General features: G+C 41.3%; 1 protein-coding gene across 3 annotated transcripts in view; it reads right to left on the reverse strand.

Annotated features, from left to right (window-relative positions):
• Window positions 1-9,907, reverse strand: part of LOC110331577 (ATP-binding cassette sub-family A member 8-B) — a 58,630-nt gene that overhangs the window by 32,162 nt on the left and 16,561 nt on the right. For all 3 annotated transcript variants that reach the window (XM_029546004.1, XM_021212312.2, XM_029546003.1), the window contains exons 5-12: window positions 9,502-9,605; window positions 8,149-8,375; window positions 6,706-6,847; window positions 6,234-6,419; window positions 5,491-5,638; window positions 3,526-3,694; window positions 1,697-1,755; window positions 941-1,051 (exon numbers count right to left, since the gene is read on the reverse strand). In XM_029546004.1, coding sequence (XP_029401864.1) covers window positions 941-1,051; window positions 1,697-1,755; window positions 3,526-3,694; window positions 5,491-5,638; window positions 6,234-6,419; window positions 6,706-6,847; window positions 8,149-8,375; window positions 9,502-9,605 — 1,146 coding nt within the window. The remainder of the gene's footprint in view (window positions 1-940; window positions 1,052-1,696; window positions 1,756-3,525; window positions 3,695-5,490; window positions 5,639-6,233; window positions 6,420-6,705; window positions 6,848-8,148; window positions 8,376-9,501; window positions 9,606-9,907) is intronic.

Here is a 9,907-nt window from a genome sequence, read left to right on the forward strand (position 1 = left end):
ATTTTATTTTTACATGTATGTTTGCCTGTTTATATACACACACCCCGTGTGAGCCAGTTACACACTAGAACAGCGTGTCAGATCCCCTGGCACTAGAGTTACAGATGCTTGTAAGCTCCCATGTGAGTGATGGGAACTGAACCCAGGTCTGCTGCCAAAGCAAGTTCTCCTACCAGCTAAGCCACAGCTCCAGGCTCAGAGGCCTCACTGTTTTATGCGGGTGCTGGGGATCAAACTTAGGTCCGCATGCTTACAGAGCAAGGGCTTTATCAGTTGAGACATCTCAACCGATCAACTTCTATTTTTGTTGTAAGGTACTCTGAAAACAAAAAGCTTCCACCCACAGTTTCCCTGTGAAGATGTGGTATAGATATGAACACCCCCCTCCCCCATTCTGGCTTGGCTGTGCATCGGCTGAGACCATGGCAAGGGTGGTAGGAGCCAAGGCTGAGGAAGAATCCCATCTATGATGATGTTTCTTTCTGCTCATTTCATGAAGCTGACGGGTGAAGAATGTCAGGCTAGCCACTTAGGTGTGGAAAGTCCCTTTGGGAATGAAAGTCCCTTTGTCCTAGCCAAAGTCCTAAACATGTGGGTAAGGCCATATTCAACCACCTAACTCAGTTTTGCACGGAGCAACCACAGAAACCTCAGAAGTGATGAAACATTTCTATTTACGCCATTAAGTTTGGGAGTGTTTGTCATGCAACAGAAGCTAACACATACAAGTTGGAATGTCACATGATAATTAAGGACCAAGAGAGTGATTGTCATAAAATACAGAACCTCCATATATAATAATAGTACATACTTTTGTAGACTAGTACTATAAATGAGCTTCATTTCCATTGGAGCTTCATTTCCATTGTTATTTTTGCTTGTTAGTAAGCAGAAGGGTTCTATATTGGTGGCTGATTTATTTACCAACCTGAATCCTTACCTTTGGAAGGGACAGATAATCCACTAAGAATATTTAACAGTGTCGATTTTCCAGCTCCACTGTGACCAAGTACTGCTGTGATTTGGCCTTCATATATGTCCAATGTCAGGTCTGGAAGGGAAAACAGAAGGACAGATGGATGATATAAAAAAAAGGAAGCAGGAGCAAGAAAATAACTAAAATGACCCAATTCAACTATGGAGTCCATTGGATTGTTTTTATCTCCTTGAATAAATAGTTTTTTCAAAATATTCTTTGTGAAAATGCAATTTGGTATTTTAAATGACTGAAAAGTGTTACAGCCATAGGTTTGTTGACGTTGCCCTGTGAATGCAAAGTATTTGTTAACATCGAATGGAAGAGTAGATTAATAATAAAATACTACATGGCTGTTAGTCCTTTAAGGTAAGCATCTCTTTTAAAATTTCAATTATTTATTTATTTAAAAAAGAAAACACATAGTACTTTGAAGTACAAGAGAAAACTGTGACCTTGTAGATGCAAGACCCCAAATCTACATAGGCTAACACAGTATGACACAGTATAGGTTTTAAATACATTGTATTTCAACAGATTTATTCTAACTTTTATAACAGTTTTATAAAATAGAACTAAAGTACTGAAAGACAAAGTTTATCATGTAAATTAAATAACATTTTAAATTTAAAACATCACCAAGAACCACTCATCAAAAGTAAAATAAATTATGTTTAAATATAAAACTCTCACTATATTATTATTGTTGTTGTTGTTTACCTTTCAAGGCTTCTATTTTATTGGACTTTCCTGTGTATTCTTTTGAAATATTTCTAATTCTGCAAAAGAGAAAAGGCATGTTTAGGCAAGCAGCTTCTTCAGTTAGCACTTCTGGTTTGGTTCATGGGATGGATGGATCTTATTTTGGGGGTTCAGGAAGAGTTGGCACATCACTCTTAGGCATCTTTGGCTATGTGGCAAATCTCTACTGCCTTCTAGGCCACTAGCATCTCCGGGGGAGTAGTAAACTCTGTGCATATATTCCACTGCAGATAGCCACATACCATGTATTGGGATGGGAGGTGACGTTAGTGGATAAAAACAAGAGCATCTCTGTAGTGCAAAGCAAGGACCTAGAAGGAGAGATGACACGGGCGTACAGCAATGAAAGAACCACCAGGCACTCCCGAAGAAGGCTGGAGACCTATGTAGTTATCTTGGCTGAAGAGCTCCAAAGACACGTTTAGAGGTTCAGTAAGGTGGAGAAGCAATGGCTCATGAGCTGGAGACATGGGTTTCCCTCTCATGCCCACCTGAGCTCATCCCATTTGTACAGCTTACTTTCTGCTTGTTCAGGTAAGCTTTGGTTTCCCCAGCTGACATTTCAGAGCACTTTTGGCTGTGCTGGGGTTGGGAAATAGAGCTCTTCATTCTGTGCGCAATGTTTGGTTCACAGTAAATACTCAACAAGAATAGAAGATGCTGGTGAGACCATGGTGTTCGTGGCCAGGATGAAGTTTATACACCGAGTGATATTCTAGATCTGGAATTGCACTTCCCTTTATTATCCATGGGGAGTGGAATTCGCAAGCCTAATCAGATTTATATTTCTTATCTTCTCATCTACTATCAATCAAACAGAGTTCATTCACATTGAACAAATTGTTTCCCTATTTCTATTTTGAGCACATCATGAGGCCAGTTCACAGTCCTCACACTTGGCAAGAGGTATTGAAGAGATATAAGAGAAAAGAAAGTAAGGAAACGAATTTTGTGGGGACGTTTTTCTTAGCTAAGCTTACTTAGGATCTAGGACAAATAGCAGCACAAGGTACTGGTGAGAAAGGAATGCAGTGAGCTTTGGGAGCTCAGAGGCTTAAGGGATGAGAGAGCAAATGGCTGGTGGGAGATGTCACTGGGGGGGGGGGGGAGGTGAAGAGCTGACATTGGCAGCCTGAGGACTTCTTCCTGTTTTCTTATTGGGAAGTAGACAATGTGCTGTCACACTCTGAGGGACACATTTTCCTGTGTGCCTCTTGTGTCTGCTGTCTCTGCAGCTTCTCCTTTTCCTTCCTCCCTACTTTGTGTGTGTGTGTGTGTGTGTGTGTGTGTGTGTGTGTGTGTGTGTGTATGTGCTAACTAGAGCTGAAGCTGGTGAGGCAAACCTCTTACCCCAGCTATCTTGGAGGTGGAAGCTGTCAGGTTGCAAGCTGAAAGCCTGCCTGGGCTACAGAGTAAAATCAAGGCTAGGTTGGACAGCTTAGTGAAGCTCTGTCTCAAGAATTAAAAAGTTAAAAATGAGTGGAGGATGTATCTCAGTGATATAGTGGTGTCTAGCATGTGCAAAACTAGAGATTTGACTTCTAGTTTTGAGAGGAGGGAGAGAGGGAGGGAGGGAGAAAAGGTGGGCGACAGACAGACAGACAGAGACAGAAAGGATCTGTTGAAGGATAAAGTTTTTCTTTATCCTTCCAGTGTGAGTTAGTGTAGATAGCTGGGAGGAGACCCTCCCGACTTTCTAGAGCCCCCAAAGAGTGGCTTGCTTGCTTTCAATGCTAAAATTTGAACTTCCTCTGCCTTAGCGGTGTCTCTGTTCTCTTCCTTGTTACCTGATGGATTCTTTCCCGTGGAACTCTGGGGACACTGGCTCAAACGAGTCATCTGATGAAGGAACGGGCTCTATCCCATCTTCAAGAATCACATGAGCAGGCTTTCGTGTTCGTAGCCAAAACGAGGATTTCAGGAAAAACAGGGGAGAGTGCTGATGTCCGTATTCATCTAGAGACCCAAGAGATGAGTGAATATTGAGTCAGTCATCAATTATCCCATCCCTGTCCCCACCTCCATCCGTGCCACCCTTTGCTGCCAAGCCTGAACACGTACATGGGCCACATGAAGCAACTCTGTAGCTTTATCAGGGAAAAAATCCTACCAAGATCTCTCCATTGTAATAAGTAGAAGTTCAGGGCAAGTATTTCTAAAAGGAGGAATTTCATAAATCTGACAGTTATGCTTGAAGTAGTCTTAATTCGGGGATTAAAAAGGTAAGATCCGCTAGGCCTTCTGGATTCTGTTTTAAGTCTGAGTGTCATATTATGCATAGGAAGAAGACCTCAAGAAGCAGTGGCTGGCTAGATGAGATACTTGGAAAGCAGATGTAATAAGACTTAAGGGAAACCAAGGGTACGTTTGTAGTAAGGAGGAGGTTTGGGGACTCGTTTGATTATCGGTTCACCACAAGCATCTCGGTGGAAATTAACCCATTGAATGTTATCATTGCTTCCCTTTCCCACTTTTGGACATTCTTTGAAGGAGAGGACATGGGTCTCTAATATGCTGCAACTGACCTTCGCTGTAAGAATGGGGAATTTTAGAGCTCAAGTACACTCCTCACATGGGCTGTGCTTCATTCACACGATAAGCACTGAGCTCTCTGTGGAACGGGAAGTTTGAGGTTTTCAGCCAGTACCTGTTTCCTACCCTGACTGCTATGGGATTTCTGCATTTCACAGGATTAGCTTTTTACTTCTGTTATTAATTTTTTACTGACTTTAAAAAATGTGAACGAAGTCATTTCTAGTCTTATATTTAAGTTTTGTGAAAGAGTGGTAGGCAAAAGCCAAAGAATTAGATGACTTGGGATTAAAGAACAATTTTTGTTATGTTCATAAAATACAGGTGGTTTTAAAGCAGGGAAAACTGAACATGTGAGCAATATCTAGAAAAAATACTGAGGAAAAGAAAAAACAAACCAGGAGCCTTCTGAGAGCATGAGGTATACTTAGTATAACTTCTCCAGCATGTACACAGCAATTCCACTGAGCTCTACCAAGCTTCGGGCATCCTTTGACTTTTTCTTTTAAGATAGGATCTTACTAAATTTCAGGGGGCTTTGAGCTCACTCTGTGATTCAGGCTACCCTCCATTCTGAAAATCTGGGATTACAAGCACGAACCACTTGGCCCTGATGGTAATAATATTTTTGCGTTGTGATACTCTGAGAAGATTGTTAAAACTACAGGTGTCCAATTGCTTCACTGAGAAATTGCATTGACTTCTCTCCGGCATCAGCTGTCCTTCTTCCTTCTGTACATTTCCCTGCATGATTCCGATGTCCAGCTAGGATGCAGAATTGCTAAGCTAGCTAGTCACACAAAAGTAGCTATAAATATCCACCATCAGCAGACCCACTTAAGAATGGGCTTTCTAAAGCAATTCTTACGAAGGCGTAAGACAAGGGCTGAAGCCAGTGGTCTAGTATTTGCTTAGCATGTGTGAAGCCCTGATTTGGTCCCCAGCACAATGAGTTAATAAACAAATGAACATCAATTAAAAAAACAAGCCATAACTTACAGGATGTGAAACACAGGCCAGTGATTCAATATGCAAAATAGGTTTCAAGTCTGAACAACCAAGGGCAAAGAAAATGGAAGAACTGATTTGGCCAATGGTAATGAGTTGACCAATCTCCTTCATGTTGATGCCGGAAGTATGAATAATACATGCCTTGGGAAATCTGGTTGGGGAATGCAATTATTACAAGGGTAGTCCATCTTGATCACATCTGTACTCACTTGGCAGAACTTTTACAAAGTACATCATCAGGGCCAGATACAAAAACGCATCAAATACCAGCATGAAATTGGTTGTTATAATCAGACTTGAGCCACCGGCTGAATCAGGGGGTGCATTAGAATGTAAATCATAGTCCGCACGTAAGAGCTGAAAGTTTTTAAAAATGAAGAGAAAATAGATTTAGGATAAAAGTTAACATTAACAGTAATAAAATAGTCATTGTCTACTTCGCTCTGTGAACATAGAAGAGATGTATATTATAGTTCCTAAACCTCTTTGTAGTATAGACACGTGGGCAACTATAGTAGTAAGTGCCATGATATGAAATTGGAGCATTAGGCAAAAGTGAGGAGACGCTCAAAGTTGGCATTTGTGCTCAAACTTAGAATTTATATATTTATATATATATAGTTACTTTCATTTCTTCTGTATGAGTGTTTTAACTCCAAGTTTGTGTTTGTGGTGTATATGCCTGGTGCCCTGGCAGGCAGTTTTGAACCAAACTCTGGTCCTCTGAAAGAGTGCTCTTACCCACTGAGCCATCCCTCCAGCATCCATGCTTTCTTACTCCCCTCCCCCACACTTTCTAAATGGCTTACTTCACTGCATCCAATCCCATGAAAGCTTTTAAAAGGTCGCTTTTGTTAAAAATCAGACTGCTTATGCTTTAAATCTTACGGTTTTGCATGTGAAAAATGATTGCAGAGAAGAAGGATGTCACCAATAGCTAACAGGTCCTCACCTGGGCCATTCCTAACGTGAAGGCGAAAGGGCTAAAAAGACTGAGCGTCCATTCCAAAGGTGCAGGGAGGTATCGGTACAGGGCTGTGAAGCCTAGACTTCCCCAGAAGATGGTGAGAAGGAACACAGACAGCCCAGTGAGGACAGTCTTCCTCACCAAGACGCTCATTAGGAAGGCCAAAGCGATCTAGAGTGAGAACAGACCCAGGCAGCTTACATTTATCTCACATGATATGGTAGTAATAATAATGAATAATAATAATAATGGTAATGATAGAAGGGATCTAACATACAAATACACAAAATACGTTTTGCACACTGTGTTACACAGTACACAAAAGTACACTTGTCTATGGAGTTTTGTGTGCAAACAGAAGATAGAAAACCCACTATATGTAAAATAATCACCTCTTTGAGAAGATGCTTAATTCTTAGGGTAAGAGATGGGCAAGGGGAATTTTAAATCAACTCACCATAGACAATCCATAAAGAAGGAAGAGGCTAAAGACCATCATGAAGCTGGTGAGAATAAAAAACTGGACAGATTTGATAACAAGTGCCAGGGATAGAGCCATGATGAAGACAAAGCCAGCATAGAGCAGACCCCAGGATAGCCTGGTGTGGAAATAAAATTCTCTTTTAGTCTTTGAAACATGGCAGACGAGGAGGATATATGATCGATTTTTTAAATAATTTGAACATTCATCCATTTGTTCATGCATACTTTCATCTTTTAGTACTTCATTCATTCATCCATCCATCCATTCATTCATGTTGCCATTCTTCAGGTGCTGCATGTTTTAGGATACGTAACTATAAGATATAAGTTCTAGGCTGAATTTACTTGGGACTACAAATAATTCTTTTTCCCACTAAACATTCTTCCAAGTTCCATAATTCCATTTCTCTTATCTCAAAATTATCAGTGTGCCTTTTCTCCTCAATTTCTTTGTTTTAAATATTCTATGAGATGCATCATAAAATAACAATAATTAAAGACAAGTTTAAGACATAGCTGCAAAACCAAGAAAACAGTTCTCAGGCACAGACCAGTTGCTATGTGTAAGGGAATGTTTTAAGAACACAGCAAATGTTAAATCATAAGAGTCCCACTCTAAGACTAAGCAGAAATTCCATTTTAACATTTTCTTGTCTTACTGATGGAGAATCTGTCAAATGTAGATGTTAAATAGTTATGATTCCTGGTCCCGACATTTGGCTCTGGTATCTTTAGATTCTACAGCTTTCTACCAATACTAATTCAATAAGTCAGTCAAAATGTAATCATCATAATAGAAGGGGGTCTGTCATACAAATACACAAAATTTTAGGGTCGCAGTACTAGCAGGAACTCTTTCTGATTTGTTCCAACATAGTTGGCTTTGTATCCATTTTACTTCCGTCTCTACAAATGCCACCTCAATGCCTCTGCCCTTCCTAGATGCTTGTCTATTCTTGAAATGACTCCGTATATAAAGATCAAACTGCCTATGCCATGCCCACAATCCCATTCTGCCAACCCATTCCCTCAGACTTGCCCATCTCCATCCCCTTCTGCAGTCCTGAAGAACCTCCTGATGCTTGTTGTCTTTCGTCCCAGTGATCTTGCTCCTGTAGTAATGACACCTGTGACTGTCTGCAACACTGTCTGACACTATCACCAGAGTGCATAGCCACCCAATAATCCTTGCTTCATGACTACCCAGCAATCTTAAATCCTAGATTCTTCACTTCAAGCAGAAAAGCACAGAAAAGACACCCGACATCAGCGTGGCAAACATTACACCAAGGTCTATTTATTCAATGCAGAAGGATAATGCAAAAAGCTCGGTAGCTATTGGTTCTAACAAACATAGGCCAAAATGCCCACTTTCTCAGGGGACCCCGTTTAGTTGTAGGTCCTGCATTTGACTCACCAGAATGCTGGATCTCGAAGGCCCATCATCATCATCAAGCTCTTCATCTTTTTCCTTTCTCTTGCAACATTGATTGACAGATAATAGATGATTGGGGAGAAGGAAACGATGCAGATGAAAATGAAGAAATCAGTCAGAATTCCTTTTTGACTGACGAAAGGATGGATCTTTATGAATTTCCCCGAAACTGATAGCAGTTCCTCCATCACTGAATGGTTTGTTGTGATCTGAAAACATAGTGATATCTGTTAATAAAACTTGCGAGATCACGAATGACACATTCTGTTTTAAACCATTCGTTTCCAGGGAATCCCTTCCTGGCCTGCCACAATCATCTGCTAGAGGGAAATTCCATATTCACGCCCTGCCACTGAGCCACTGGGATCCTGCTCAGGCACTCTGAGTTTACCGGACAACAATCAGATTTCCCCTCCTGTCTGCAACCCCCCAGCCGACATCACTACAGAGCAGTTTGAAATACCTTTTCTAAACTTGTACATTCAATACATCTCTTACCTTAAGTCTCAAGTTTAGCTATTATTCTGGGATATGGTTTGAGTGAGAATGGATCCCATCCACTCGTATGTTTGAAGGCTTGGTCCCCCCAGTTAGTAGGGTTGAAGACACCGATGCTTTGTGGAATGAATTAGATTTTATGGGTTTAATTGCCCCCTACCCCCAAGAAGCAGGGATAAGAGAGCAGCACTGAATTACCCAAGGCAAGGTAAGTGTAGTAGTTATCATAATGGGTGGCAAAGGCAAAGGGATTTGTAGGACTATTTGGGAAGGATTAGGAGGTGTGGCCTTGCTGGTGTCAGAGTGGCCTTGTTAGGGGAGGTGAGTCACTGCAGTATGCTTTGAGTTTTCAGAAGCCCATTCCAGGTTCAGTCACATGGTCTCTGTGTGTTGCCTGTGGATCATAATGGCATGCTCAAACCTACTGCTCCAGCACCAAGCCTGTATGACAACGGACAGCCATCATGACCATGGACTAACCCTCTGAAACTGTGAGCAAGCCTCCAGGGAAATGCTTCTTTAACATAAGAGTTGATTTGGTTATGCTGTCTCTTTCCAGCAACAGGACACTAAGACAGCCCCTGTTGTAGACAGCATCTGCTTTGATGATTTTTTTTTTTACATACATGGCTTCCTGACAAGGCTGATAGCATGCAAGAGGCACGCTCTCTCTAATCTCTGTCTTTGTTGTATAACATACAGCAGCTTCCCCCCCCCCCTTGAATGAATGAATTGATGAACGAAGAGGGCTAGCTATGTGTATCTTCTCCCTCGTATCTTTTGTGCCTTTGGTGGTTTGTCATGTGTATCAGAGTGCATGCAACATTTTGCACTCACTTCTATGATGGCAGCATTGATGGCAGCTTGAAGAGCCACAAATCCTTCCGTCCAGAATATGGCTATCAGACAGTTGGCATCTTCATACAGTCCATCACAATGAGCTTTGTGGACAAAAGAAACCATAAGCATCAACCATAGGTTGTTTCCACCCCAAGAACAGCAAATAGTGGACTTCACCACAGCCCCCAATTCCAACTGCTCAAAAACCATGAAAACATAAATTCTATATGAGTCAGACAGAGGTCTCCCAGGGAACCACCTACCTTGAATTATCCCAGCAAGCTTTCTTTTTTTAAATCATTTTAAAATTTTTGAGCTTATAATCACACCAAATCCCCCTTGCCTTCCCTTTGTCCAAGCTCTTTTCTCTCTCTCTCTCTCTCTCTCTCTCTCTCTCTCTCTC

Source organism: Mus pahari, chromosome 14 (assembly GCF_900095145.1).
Source record: "Mus pahari chromosome 14, PAHARI_EIJ_v1.1, whole genome shotgun sequence".
Taxonomy (NCBI): Eukaryota; Metazoa; Chordata; class Mammalia; order Rodentia; family Muridae; genus Mus; species Mus pahari.